This window comes from Phragmites australis, chromosome 21 (genome assembly GCF_958298935.1).
Source record: "Phragmites australis chromosome 21, lpPhrAust1.1, whole genome shotgun sequence".
Taxonomy (NCBI): domain Eukaryota; kingdom Viridiplantae; phylum Streptophyta; class Magnoliopsida; order Poales; family Poaceae; genus Phragmites; species Phragmites australis.
In genome coordinates this window covers 2,443,743-2,458,599 of record NC_084941.1, presented here as the reverse complement: position 1 = coordinate 2,458,599, position 14,857 = coordinate 2,443,743, and the positions used below count along the sequence as shown (strand labels likewise).

Here is a 14,857-nt window from a genome sequence, read left to right as displayed (position 1 = left end):
CTATGTAGGCCAAACAATGCCTTCAGGAACATACTGATTACCTTAACTGGAAGACTGAGCAAAGTGAGTAAAACTAAGGGATGCACTTAGCGTGTGATATTGCTAACAGGGCTATACAACACGGAAATAGCTCATCTACAAAAATAAAATAGCAATTAAATGCCTTATTTGATGAACCACCGTAACAAGGATTCCCACACGTTGGGATTTTCTGTAGCATTTTTGCGTGCACCGAAGAATGAATGAATGACGGAGCATTAGATTCTCAACAGTTTCAAATGAAAACACCAACTACTGGAATAAACCAGATAAAAGAATGAAAAATACATCATGCAATGTTATAAAGTCTCTTATTTGAGCCATTGAAAACCTAATTTTGTCTGTTACATTTAAGGATCTCAGTTAAAGTCAATTACTAGTAAGTATAGAGGCGCACAGCAAAGACCAAAGACTAAATGAAGCAAATAACTATATCTTATTCCTTTTTGGACAGGAAGAGTATAAGTGGGACATTATTTTAGTACTAAGCATTTGTAAAACCATCATTTGTAAAACCTTCCATACAGTATGGTCGCTGCATCAACTTTGTGTTCGACTATGCGGGATGTATTCAGCATGCAGCATAGTCGTAGGTTTATACATTCAGAATAACACAAATCTTAGGACTAGTGGTGAAAAGTATAAAATGTTAGGGAAGTAGCACAGTTTAGTAGTTTACAGTCCAATTCAGCTCCAATATGACATGTGAACATAGATCTTGCCATCATTAAAATTGGATAGGTCGATGAATCTGAGGGCCGGAAACATCATCAATCATCACAGACATGATTCAGAGAAAATTATGAATTTACAACAACAATGACACCTTCTATTGCCAAAATGAAAAGGTGACAAGTTCTGAGTATTCCACAGTCACCTCTATCCTACATGTCAGAATCACCATCTTAGTTATTTCCCCAAGAAAAAAAGTATACAGCACAACCAGCTCGGTTTCCATTTAGCCAAAAAAAAGTGTGGTTCTAAGACGTCCCTATTTCACAATCTAAGGTTGAGCAATACAAGGGTGACTTCTGGCAGGCGACCAAAATTTAGAAGCAATCAAAGAACCTTCCTAATTCACAACAATTTATAGTTACCTGCCTATTATAACCGACCGAAAGAACAGGGGGTGGGAGCAAACCTGTTCAAGAACCCCCACCCACTCAAATCCTTTGTTGTGACTCAATCACCAATGCATTGAGCATGATGTGCAAGACGGCTTCATAAACCACGCCATCGTAATGCATTCCATCAGCAGTGCACTGCTGCCCGCAACCCTGGGTGAGTTTTCCCACATCAAGTAGCCGGAATGGGCCGCCATCACGGCACAAGACACCCCTCTGATCGACCTCGCGGTCATAGGCACGGAGCACGGTGTCGTTCATGTGTGCTTTCTTGGCGTCAGTGTTGAGCATGTGGTTCACGAGGCGCGGCAGGCCGAGCCAGAACATATGCGGCGGCGGCACGGGGAGTGGCGAGCGGAGAGAGCTGGCGGCGCCGGCGATGGACGCCAGTGCGTCGCCGTAGCGCGCGGCGTCCGTGACGTGGAGCATGTGCCAGAGGCCGGATCCGAGGACAAGCACGTCGGGGACGCGAGGCGCGAGGCGCAGATCCTCGCGGAGCAGCCGCGTTAGGTTGCTCTCGAAGGGCGCCCAGACGAAGTCCACGGAGATGCCCCGCGCCGGCACGGCGGCGCGGTAGTCGCTGTGGCGGCGGAAGAGCTCCGGCTCGGCGGCGGCCGCGGCCGCCGGGTTGAGCAGGAGGCGCAGCAACGCGAGCACGAGCAGCCGCGCCTGCGAGTCCCCGGCCACCATCACCCACGAGCCGTTGAGCAGCAGCGACGCCTCGTCGCGGGACAGCCGCGCGAACCCGCAGGTGGACACCAGCGTGGGCGGCCACGACCACGACCGCCCCGCTCCTCCTCCCAATCCATCAGCGGCGTCCGCCCACGACACGCGGTGGAGGAACGGGGCGCAGGACGACGCGGAGGAGTCGGGTGAGGCGCCCGGGTGGGGGAAGAATGAGGAGAAGAGGAGGTGGGGCAGGGAGGGGAGGTAAGGGGAGAGGTGGACCCCGACGGCGAGCGAGACAAAGAGCGCGCCGGAGAAGAAGAGCACCTTGTTCCGGCTGAGGTGCCAGCCGGCCAGCCCCATGGGGACGAACAGCACCACGCACGCCGCGACCACACCCACCTGCGCCGCGGCCGAAATCATCGACCGACCGAACCTCCACTCCCCCGTCAGCGCTCGTCTCGGCGAGGCGCCACCAGATCTGGGCCGCGGCGCGGGATCGCGGGCGCGAGGAGGTTAGGCGGGCGGGCGCGGTCGAGGTCGAGTCGCGTGGTGGGTTGGTGGGGCTGGGGTTATGGGGGGAGAGTGGCAGAGAGGGTCGGCGGGATGGGAACAGCGGAACGGCAAAGCGGGTCGGGAGGGGAGGGAGGGGACGGGACGGGACGGGGCGCCGGCGGGCTGTGGACATCGGTGCGGGACGGGCGCTGGCGTAGATACTGGACCGGTCCGGTTGGTTCCAGTTTGTGATGAAGCGGAATTCTCAGATTTCAGAGGAATTAAAGCCAGAGTGAATTCAAAAGGTTGCGAGCCGTTCCACCTTAAATGAACGAATATGCACGGAACATATTGGTAAGACCGCACAAAACGAGGGCTCGAAGTTTCCATCTCGTATCTCTTTGTCTTTTGAAGACCGTACAATTTGAAGAGATATTATTAAAAAAAAGAATGAACAAAATTTGGCGTTACAGTATTCTTGTAAGCTGCGAAATCACTATTGTATTTCTGTAAACAGTGAAAACCGACACTGTGTGATGAGTGTCCGAATACAAATTCGCCTCTAACTTCGTAAGTTGAAGTCACAGGATGCAGATCCGTTTGTGATGGTGGCTTGGAAGGTTCGTAGGATTTACTTCCGATTTGAACTTGAGATTATCATTTACGTGGTGTGTTTCTCCTGTTCTACTTCGGGTATTTATAGGTCGGGAAGCCGGACGAGCTCGATCCGTGGGAAGGTGATGGATGGCTGGGATTGGATAGCGAGACTCGGCGCAGATCGGTGATGTGGCTGATCGGACGGGGAGATTCAGGTCGATCCTCGAGAGGGTGGTGCCGCGCCGTTGGATGGGGAGCGGAGGCGAATGGTTGGTTTGAACTGAGACCTGCGGATCGATGACGTGGCAGGGTCGTCGCTGCCACATGCGTCTTGGGCTTTCAGAAAATGGGCCTTTTGGGCCGTTTGCGTTTAGGTAGAAAACCCATTTCTCAAAGAGCATAGCCCAAAGTCCGGACACACACCCACAACCCAAAGACGCGGGTGCTCATCCGTGCTTGGGTTGAGACCAGATTAGGCTAGGTACGATACGCACATGTATGTTTAGTGATACTATTTGTTACCGCACACTGAAGGTATCGAGACTCCTATTCCCTTATAGCGTGTGTAGGAACGCGCACGCGTGTATAGTATGTGCGGAGTGCGTGAGTAGTATGTGTCTCTATGTACCTAAAAAATCTGACCATTTTGGTTCACAGGGTAGGAGCACCAATTTCTCCCTCTCTGGTGGACATATTTCCTATCCACTCATTTTGTATTGAGATCTATATGCACACGAGGAGTTGAAGTACTCCCTCTGGGTTTTTTTATAGGGCATATTAGGATTTAGAAAAATCATTAAAAGTATATTTTGATCATTAATTTTATCCGTTGCTACAAAATCAATATCGTTTTGAAAGGTCTGTGGATTATGAATTGATATATTTTTTTAAACTAAGCATGCACATAATTTGATTAAATGTTGGTCAAAATTCACAAGGTTTTTTTTTCAAATCATAATATTTCGTACAAAAAGAAACAAATGGAGCATATTATTAGCATATTTCTATATGCACAATCTAAAAACAAAATACACAGTGTCTAATGTTAAAAAAAAAACATGTCCCTAACAAGGCCACCATATCGACCTCAAGCTCCCCAGAGTAGCTAACCTGGTTCTGGTATTGAATTATTGTCGTAAACAGCATTATAGGCACGGCGTGCTCTATTCTTCCATGCTCGGCTGACATTATCCTTTCCTCGCAGTATGCCATTTTGTCTCATGCCTAGATTTTAGCAACTCGTACTTTACTTCTGGCCTTAGTAAAGAAATTCATGTGATTTTAGCAATCTAGCTAGAGCCATGTGCAAAACGGAGGCAACTTGAAGTTCAGCAGAAAGGTGCATGCCAATGTCAAACACCGAGCGAACCAGAATGGAGTTTGGTGGTTGGACTCCAAGTAGAGGTAAAAACGGAACGGGTATTTTCCATCCGTATTATTTTGAGATAAATTTGGAATATAAATCTAGGTATCCGACTGTTTATACGGGTATGGGAGCCAAATTCGGGTATTTTTTGGTGGATATAGGTTCGAGAAGACGGTATCCGATCGATACGGAATATCTGGTACATAAAACGGATATTACCCGATGAAATATCGGGATAAAATATCGGGATAGTCATCGGTAGTCGTATATTTTGGCTTGATTGTACTCTTAATTATGTGAACTCATGAGGTACCGCTAGAGTGCTAGTGCTTGTTCACTAGAGATTGTGATAGTGGTAAAAACTACTAATGATGTAACACAATAAACGGTGATTAGTGATGCACTGATGTTACTACTTTGCTATTATTAGACATTACATGTTAGCTTGTTATTAATTTACTATATCTAATAGCCTAATCTAGTTGCATAATGAATATTTTGCATGGTTTAATGGCTATGTAAGATGTGAGACATATGGTTGTTGCTTTGACTTGATACTCGGATAAGTATTCGTGTTCGATATTGTATGTATCCGGTACATATTTGTTTCGTATTTATATCCGATATTATTCATGTTCGAATCTGTATTCGGTATTATCCGTGTTCGATCTAAACCTGATTAGAAAATATGAGTTAGAATATAGGAACGGTGGAATCCGACCGAACCCGATCCAATTTCACCCCTACTCGAAGCGGGAGTCCGACGGACGGGGGTTCATCTTCCGTCTTGCACCTACCCTGTTAAAGAGCCTTTAATAAAAGCTTCGGATAAGAAGCTCCTGTTGTAAAAAAAAAAAATTGTCAAACACCGATGCTTCACCTACTTCCCAAAGCTTGGCCGACCCAAGAAGAATCAGTTAGGAGATCAGATCTTTTGTCACCAAGTTGCCACGGCGAACGACGACGACGACTGACCCACCGTGAACCACTGAGACAGCCGGACGCCATGCATGCAGCACAAGTGCGCAGCGTGCATGCGGCCTAGTACAGGAGCCCATGCCATCAGCACAGGCAGGGGAAACTCTCATGGGCAAACTCTCACTGGCACAGGCTTAACTCAACGGATCCTTTGCTTCACAGGATGAGGGCATAGGTATTGGTATAGTGGTGCGAGATAGCCACGGCAAAGGAATCATCACTTCATACAGGCCACTTTTGCATTGCACAGAACCTCTAGATGATGAGCTAGTTGCATGCAAGGAGGGTGTCTGAGTTAACGTTTCAGGTATGTTTATTTCCTGCTTCTATTTCTAATTTTGCTGTTATCAGAAATCAAAAATCAGAATAAATAGAGTTCTGAAGAAGTGATTTTTAGAGAAGTTAAAAGACTGCTTATGAGAAAAATGAACTAAAATTGAGAAGCTCACTGAGAGATGTTTTTCTGATAATCTATAAGTTAAGAAGTAAAAAATTTGTTGTAGAAACCACCAGTCTATTTTCAAAAGTAGTTTTTTAAGAAGACAAAAACACAACTTTTCAGAAAAATCTAAAAGCAAAATCACAAACAAACAGCACTAGTTTCTTTCATCTTTGTACTGATCATAAAATTATGGATACTCCCAATGCACTGATCATGAAATTGTGGTGACATCTTTTTAATAATTGAACAACATGCTCAAAACTTGTTATACTCCATGTGCTTGTGACATAGAATCATCTTGAGACTTTGTGTACCTTTGAGTTATATTGTTTTCTCATCATAGTGTTTTAACATTTCTAGTCCTTACAAGTGCTTTGTGATCTATATATAAAGCTTGGTAGCTTTGCATCGCATTTACGCATCTTTTGCATTACCCAAGGGGGAGTAAAATGGGTGAAATTGCATAAGAAATGAGGAGCTTTTACATTCATGTGTACCCTTGTTGCACTCATGATGATTCCATTGCCAACAGGGTGGAGAAAAATATATAACAGGGAGAAAATCCAATGTCGTGAGCTTGAATTGCTTCTTTTTAGCTTCGGGCATTTCCAATTCCATCTTATGATAAGTGATCTTATTTTTTCTTTTCTTTAGCTTTTGGATCACTTAGATATGCTCATTAGTTTGTGTTTCAATTCTTTTTTTTATCTTTATGTGTGTTGTTAATGGACTCATCAAGGAGGAGATTGAGAAATCAAGTTGAGAAATGCCTTGATTTGATTGTGATGAGCCATTGACAATGTTCGAGTTGAGTTGAACTTAGTTAGCATGTGTTTGTTGATGCTTGTCTTTGTTCATAACTAACTCAAGTTGAAGGAAGAATGTATTTGGCAATTTTCTCTGAGTCCAGGAATTTTAGCCTCATCGGACTATCATGTGTTTGGAATTCTGGCTGCACCGGGTGCCCCGGTGTGTGAAAGCAAAGGAAGCACCAGAGCATCTTTGTGTGGCGGTAGAATTTGAAAGGGTCACTGGATGATCCGGTGTGTGGTGATGGTGAGCAACCGAGTATTTCCTGCAGGACATGAAATCTTGAAATAGTTATTGTAACATGCATGATTGAGTAAATGTGTTACAGATAGATTAATTCATAACTAATCCATAACACCCCCAAAATTAGTAAAACCACTTTTATTAGTTTACTTAAATAATTATTTGTGTAGGAAAAATAATGGTAGACATGAAAAAGTTAAAATAACATGAGTTAATAAATGAGCTGCACATTTTTCTTTTTTTTTAAACTTCTTCTTCATGAAATATGATGCAAAGGATATTATTTTTGAAAACAAATTTCACAGAAGGTCTTATAATTGTCTCTAGTTTTTTTTAGAATTTTTGTGATTTTTTTTGAATTTTTATGGGTTTTTCAACAAGTCAAATTTTTAGGAGTTTTTTTGCAACAAGATAACTTTTGGGTGGAAAGTCAAAATCCAAGTGATATTTGGGTTTTTTTTGCATTTCCCCTCTAAGATATTATGGTAGTACATTTTCAAACAGAGACCCGAGTTCTCATGGATGAAGATACTCTTATCAACTACTATATACTGAAGTACCTGGAATCCCAGAATTCTCATGCCCCCTGCTACTGTAGCTATTATAGCAGTGGACAATGTGTATGTACATGTATATATTCATTCGTACATACATACATACATACATATATATATAGGTTTATATGTATATATATGTATACGTATATATGTATATACATATGTATATATACATATACATGTAATTTTAAAAACAATTAGAAAAATGTTGAAATAAATATTAGTTACATTAATAAATTGGCTGGGAAAAACTAAAATGCAAAGAAAAATATCTAAAACTCAAAAAAAATATGAAACAAATTTTTTTAGGTTAGTATTACTTTCATGCATAAAAGTGCTATTGTTTTTTCTATAATTAATTAAATATGTTTAATATTAATAATTTTATAAATAAATATTGAAATGTACAAAATTTGTGAACCTAATTTTTTTATCTTTTCTTATCGTGCTCTACATAGTAAAATAAAAATAGACGTACGTAGACACACTAATCAAACAGTTTCACTACTCGTCACTGAAAACTGGATCTACACGTCAATGATGAAATCACAAATCAGGAGATCCTGATCCCGTTCCCATCCGCTGTGCTGCTTGCTCGAATGTGAACGTGCACCATACCGAGCACACCGACGCGCTGCTAGACTGCTAGTGTACGTGTGAATGGAGCCGTTGTTTCGTTTGCAACTTTGCACCATCCGACCGGCGAGACTACGGCGACCTGTTCCCGGTTTTCCTGGCGGGGAAATATAATTTCATATGCTTGAGCTATTTTCGTCATCTATCTCTTCTACTTAATATTTATTTAATATAAATTTCGATACAAATAAATGATCCTAGTAAGTTAGGTGTCCGCATGTACTAATTTAATTTTCGTGTTCTCCGTGACGCCGCGTGCTCGCAGGCAAGACAACACGCTCGCCGATCCCATCCCATTAGTTCTCGTCGTGGCAAAAACCACCTACACGCAGCCAAGAAGGCGCGCGTTCTGACCCCGGCCGGCGTCATTTTCCTCTCCCGCATTAACGCCGGATCACATCGACTTTGCTTTGCCCTGCCCCTGATCGATGGATCACAAGAAACCCACGAGCCCGTGACCGTCAGGGGCACCAAAGTCTCGTGGCCTCAATTCCATCACTCGGTCTCCGTGTGCGTGTGGCTGCCGGCCTGCCGGCTCGTCTCGTCTCCTCCGGTTCGGTTCTCGCGCCGTGGATAAGCCACGGCCATCGGACGGAGGCGGAGGGGCATGGCGCGATCAGGAGCCGTTGATCGGACCAATGACGTGCGAACGGGTCGGGTCTTAGCCGTCGGATGGAGGCGACGGTGTATGGGTGGGAGGTAGGTATAGCCGTCGGTTTTCAACCGGCGTTCGCGCCAACACGGCAGCGTTAAAAGCTACCGAGTACTAGACTCCATGAGTTCTTGGTCCAGCTCAAGGAAGGCGATCGAAGGCTAAGTACGCGCTAGCGAGTGTGAGGTGTTGACATGGACGGATCGGGCGGTGATGGGGCTCCGGCGGCGGCGGGCTCCGGCACCAGCCTGAGCGACTACCTCGACGGGCCGGACGCCATCCACCTGCGCGCCGCGTCGCTCGCCATCGTGCGCTCCGGGGCGGCGGAGGGCGGCCCGCGCGTCGTTGATGGGTCCGGAAGGGCGGAGCGGAGGGCGCGCTCGCCGCGCCGCCTCTCTCTGTCGTCCTGGCTCGGGGCGCGTCCTAGGGCTCCGGCTGGCGAGAAGGTGGCGGCAGTTGTGGATTCGAGGAGCCCAGTTTCCGCCGCGGAGATGGAGGGTAGTAAAAAGAGGCCGTCGGCATGGAGGAGCTGGAAGCCGGTGCGCGCGCTGTCCCACATCGGGAAGCGCCGCGCGGGGTGTTAGAACCGAGCCCTAGGATCGCTCTCTCTCTCTCGCCGGACGGAGGTTGAAGATGATGAACAGTAGACACTTGGTTATGGCGCCGAACGCCCCGGCCGCCGAACGGCCTGTATGTTGGCTTCTACTCAACTCAAAGAACTCGGACAAACTGACACACAAGGATTACATGGCCTCTTATAGCCTCTCGGCGACGCAGCGCCCACGCAACGCACTCCGTCGAGCCTCACGCGCACGTACGCGCTCTCCTGGCGACCCGGCCGTCTTCACGCTTCGAGCCACGAACTCCTCCATGAGACTCGGTCTCCAGAGCTAATCTCGATCCACGTCACGCTCCTCCGCTTCTGTCGCCAACGGCCTCCGACTCGGCCATCCCTGCTGCCGCCCAGCAAACTCGCCAGGCCATGGCACACACCGTGGTTTATTTTCCTAACATTCTCCCCCTAAACCACGACGTCGCCGCGCGGCCTGCCCTACAGGAGCGTCGGCTCATCGTCGGCGTCGGCGAGCAACGCCTCCTCCTTCCTTAGCTTGGGGCACTCCCTCGAGAAGTGGCCGCGGACACCACAGTTGAAGCACTTGCCCTTGCCGGAGCTGCGTCGGCGCCTGCTTGCGCCCGAACTGACGCTGCTCCCCCCATCATCGTCGTCGTCGTCTTCATGGCCGCCGTTATGGCTTCCCTTCCTGTCGCCATCGCCATGACGCGCGCCGCCGCTGCGTGCGCTCTCCTTCCCACGACGCTGACGCCAGCGCGCCTCCCACTGCTTCTCGGTGAGATACAGTTTGCCATCCGCCCGTGCCGGGGGTGGCTCGTCGTCCTCCGTGGCGCGGTCCTCCGCCGCGCGCAGTCGTCCGCCGACGTCCTCCAGCGTCAGCGTGCTGAGGTCGGCGGTGACTTCAATGGCGACGGCCACCTGGGAGAGGCGCTTGGGGACGACGCGCAGCAACTTCTCCACAACCTTCACGGGCTCGATCGTCTCCCCGACCGTGCCGAGCGCCGCGACCAGATTCGACAGGCGTAGCGTGAAGTCGTCGACAGCCTCGCCGTCGTTGAAGCGGATGGACTCGAACTCGCGTCGCAGTCGCTGTGCCTTGGTCTTGCGCACCGATTCACTGCCGATGCGCATCGACTTCACCGCCTCCCACGCCTCCTGCGCGGTGTCCTTCACCGCCAGAGACGACACCATCTCCGGCGGCACGGCGCTGGTGATCGCGTCCAGTGCCAGGCGGTCCACCTGTAGGCTGACGCCGCCAGGCTCGATGGCGTCCCACAGGTTTCGTGCTTGCATCTTGATCTTCATCAGCAAAGACCAGTCGGTGTAGTTTGTCTTGGTGAGGAGTGGCCAATTCGCCGGTCCGCCGATCTCCCGCACGACGCGCACGACCTCCTCCTTGCCGCTACCACCAGCACCATCGCCACCCTTGCTTTGGGCGCTCTTGCCAGGAGAACTGGGAGGGGTCTTATTGCCATCGTCGCCTGCCATGAGCGCAAATCGGATAGCACAATCTCGATTCCAGCGGCGGTACCGCGCCGCGATCGAGTCCAGTCCCTGCCGACGTGGCTCTGGTACCAATTGTTAGAACCGAGCCCTAGGATCGCTCTCTCTCTCTCGCCGGACGGAGGTTGAAGATGATGAACAGTAGACACTTGGTTATGGCGCCGAACGCCCCGGCCGCCGAACGGCCTGTATGTTGGCTTCTACTCAACTCAAAGAACTCGGACAAACTGACACACAAGGATTACATGGCCTCTTATAGCCTCTCGGCGACGCAGCGCCCACGCAACGCACTCCGTCGAGCCTCACGCGCACGTACGCGCTCTCCTGGCGACCCGGCCGTCTTCACGCTTCGAGCCACGAACTCCTCCATGAGACTCGGTCTCCAGAGCTAATCTCGATCCACGTCACGCTCCTCCGCTTCTGTCGCCAACGGCCTCCGACTCGGCCATCCCTGCTGCCGCCCAGCAAACTCGCCAGGCCATGGCACACACCGTGGTTTATTTTCCTAACACGGGGTTCCTGTTCTCGATCGAGGTGGCCGCCGTCCGCGGCCTACCGGCCTCCGTGGAGGGGCTCCGCCTCGCCGTCACCGTCCGCAAGGCGGAGACCAAGGACGGAGCTGTGCAGACCATGCCGTGCCGGGTGCGCGACGGCGCCGCGGACTTCGACGAGACGCTATTCGTCAGGTGCAACCTCTACTTCACCGGCGGCGCGGGCACCGGGAAGCCGCTGGAGCTCGAGCCGCGGAGGTTCGTCGTGTCCGTCATCGCCATCGAGGCTCAGGCTCGGGGCGTCCGCCTGGGGACGCACACCGTCGACGTCACCTCGCTCGTGCTCGACTCCGTCGAGAAGAGCTCCGAGGGACGCCGCGTCAGGTGGTTCGACAAGACGTTTGCACTCTCCGGCAAGGCGGCCGGCGGCGAGCTGCTGCTCAAGCTGGGGTTTCAGCTCATGGAGGACGCAGGGCTCAGCCTTTACACGCAGGCGGAGGAGAGGGATATGTCTCCGGCCGCTCGCGCGAGGGCTCACACCAAGAATTCGTTCAGTATCTCAAGTACTACGCCCAAGCTTTCGGCATCCGATGCTGCCATCTCACCTTCCATGAGAGCTTACAAGCAGCTAGTTAACAGGATTTGCATCGACGAGAATGAAGATCCTGTAACGTCTTTAATGCCTCGGAAGCCCGGCGACGACGAGCTTTCCGCAGCCACCACCGATGCTGGGGACGTGTACAGCCTCCCGGAGTACGAGGTGGTGGAGAAGGGCGTCGAGACGGTTAAAGAAGTTGTCCGTTACCAGGCCCACCGCGACGTGCTGCGGGAGCTCGACTCCATTGCGGAGCAGATCGAGGCCATCGAGGCGTTGATGACCAACGGCGGGAAGAAGTCGCCGAACGCGGTGGATCGGCAGCAGCGCCTCGACGCGGATGAAGAGATGGTGACGGTAGAGTTCCTTAGGAAGCTCGACGTGGACGACGACAATAAGAAGCTCAAGCAGCCCGTGACGCTACGAAGCCAGTCGCCGAGGAAGGCGGCGACTCCGCCCGTGGTGCCTGACTTGGGGCGGAGCCTCGGCCCCGCCGTGCAAACGCGCAACGGCGGATTCTTGGTTTCCATGAACCCGTTCGACTTGCCGCTGGGGAGCGGAGATGGTCCCCCGAAGCTCGCCATGCAAGTGTCCAGGCCGTTCGTGCTGCCGGGCGCCATGGCCGCCACCGGGTTCGACGTGCTGCAAAAGATGGCGGTGGCGGGCGACGCCGACGAGGTGCGCCGCAAGGTGGCGTCGCTCGGGGACATGGATAACCTTACGGGGAAGACGCCCGAGCAGGTTGGTTTCGAGGGCATCGCTGAGGCGGTCATCGGTGGGCGGCGCACCGATGAGATCGCGAGCTCGACGGCGGCACGGTCCGTGCGGCTCGTCCGGAAGCTCGCCGCCGCAGTGTCCGAGGGCCGGAGCGAGCGTGTCGCCACGGGCATCTGGAGGGTGAGGGACGACCCGGAGACGCTGGAGGAGGTGCTCTCCTTCTCCCTGCAGAAGCTGGAGGCCATGGCCGTGGACGCACTGATGATCCAAGCCGAGATGGCTGACGAGGACGCGCCGTTCGATGTGGCGCCGGCCGCGGGAGACACGAGCGTGTTCGACTCCCTGGTGCCCTCCGACCAGTGGTCCGAGTCCCGCGGCTCGGACGGCCGCGTCACGCTGGTGGCGGCCATCCAGCTGCGCGACCCGTCGCGGCGCTACGAGGCGGTGGGCGCGCCGATGGTCGCCGTCGTGCAGTCGGCCAGGATGCTGGGCGCAGCCGGCCACAGCGCCGGGAGGTTCAAGGTGCGGAGCCTGCAGGTCGGCGGCGTGCAGATGAGGTGCCCCGCGTCCGGAGCCGGCGGGAAAGCGAGCTGGGGCGCGGAGAGGCAGAAGCTGACGGCGACGCAGTGGGTGCTCGCCCACGGGCCGGCCCGCGCCGGCAAGAGGGCGACGAAGCCGACGGCGCCGGCGAGGGCGAGGCTGCAGCGGCCTGAAGTCGTGTGGAGCCTGTCGTCGAGGGTGTTCGCCGGGATGTGGCTCAAGACGATGCGCAACCCGGACGTGAGGATTGGCGCCGGCCGCACGTGAGATCATTTGCAGACTGCAGCGTGAGTACGTGCATGCGCGCTTCGAGCTAGATTGCATGGTATTTCATAGATTTCAGCGGTACACATATATGTAGATGCGTAACATCAGGGTAGAATTTTGGTGCAAATAAGTTGGTGCAAACGTGTAAATAGTAAATGTCACCTATCTGATCATCATCCGAAGGTGTTGATAATACTATCTCACCAGTAGCATTCAGATGAGGATCGGGTAAATGATATTCACTGTTTGCACTCATTTGTCAGTTAGGTCTTCATGTGATCATTCATGTTGCTATGGCTTGGATCAAAGCCTGATTACGCTATTGTTTCGATAAGAGATTGTCTCCTAATCCAGAATAAAAAAGATTGGAATTGTCCATGCTTCCTTTTTTTAGGACTTGTTCATGTTTCCTGGTCTCAGAGGAAATCGATAGGAAGTTTTGACTCTTTTGCCTGATACATTAGTTGTAGTGGGCCTCGTAAGCCCAAGAAGGAATGATTCCTTTCCGAAGCCCAGCAATGCAATTGCGATGGATTGGAGCATGTCACAGCACTGTACTTTCCCCTAAAAGCCACAGCACTGTGCTTGAAACAAAAATACCGAGCGACACAGCTATAGTTCTCGTTTAGTACTCTAGTCGTTTACTTCGGGCAATGTCACTGTTCTTTTTTGTCGAGACCGTCACTGTTCTTTTTGCACAGTCACAGCAGTGTCCTGCTCATGTTGCTTTCAGATACGGGACGGCTCTTGGAAAATGATCTCGGGTTTAATCGTGCGCATATCTGTTCTCGGATAAATAATTATCAGATAAGAAAGATGTACAATTAATATAGATTATACATATATAAATATATATGAAGTTGCATTTGTTTGATCAACATCCACGGAGAGGAAGACGCCCCTATGGGATTTCATTAAATGTTAGAGGCGAGGCTTCGAACACGGACTGGCAACCGCTAGCAAGCCAGGGCTATGGGAGAGCGTGCAGAAAAAAAATCATGAACAAAAAAAAAAAAACCTTACATATGAGTTCATGTGTGCACAAATAGTCCAGACTTGAAGTGTTTCTGCACCTAGATCGTTCATTTTTCTCGTTCCATTTCGCCAGGAAATCTGCACATCTCAAGACGCGGCATTCGGAAGATTTCACTCGGATCTGCGCGCAGAAAGCAACCTGCGATCAGCGAGAGGCTGATCACTCAACCTCCGGTGTCCGGATCGATCAGATGTCTCCCTAGCGTTGCGGCACAGGTCCAGCGACGCCCAATCAATCAACCATGGGCGCCTGCCTCGTCCGTCGACGTCACCGCGCCGGTCATTCGCCGCACGCGGCACGCACACGTGGGCAGCCGCCGCCGGTGACTCATCGCCCAGGTTCGCAAACCGGGAGCCTCGTGCTCACACCTGTCCGCGCCCATACTTGTCTCAGCAGTAGCACACGTCAAGTCGCGACGACGAAGACGTTGTTTAAGAAAACAGGAGGCTAAATGCGAGCCGGCTCATCATTTTCTCAACGCTAAGCGCTTACGTAGAATCCACGTGTCTGTAGTCCAAGAAAAACAATT

General features: G+C 51.0%; 2 protein-coding genes across 2 annotated transcripts; one reads left to right on the top strand and one right to left on the bottom strand.

Annotated features, from left to right (window-relative positions):
• Positions 1 to 666: 666 nt before the first annotated feature.
• Positions 667 to 3,005, bottom strand: LOC133904100 (protein ALTERED XYLOGLUCAN 9-like). Its single transcript, XM_062345585.1, has one exon. The coding sequence runs from the start codon at positions 2,250 to 2,252 to the stop codon at positions 1,203 to 1,205; it is 1,050 nt and encodes a 349-aa protein (XP_062201569.1). The 5' UTR covers positions 2,253 to 3,005; the 3' UTR covers positions 667 to 1,202.
• Positions 3,006 to 8,428: 5,423 nt separating this feature from the next.
• On the top strand, positions 8,429 to 13,668 carry LOC133903831 (protein PLASTID MOVEMENT IMPAIRED 1-like). The gene is made up of 2 exons (XM_062345293.1): positions 8,429 to 9,185; positions 11,201 to 13,668. Exons 1-2 carry the CDS (start codon positions 8,800 to 8,802, stop codon positions 13,290 to 13,292), a joined length of 2,478 nt encoding a protein of 825 aa, XP_062201277.1. The 5' UTR covers positions 8,429 to 8,799; the 3' UTR covers positions 13,293 to 13,668.
• Positions 13,669 to 14,857: the final 1,189 nt, after the last annotated feature.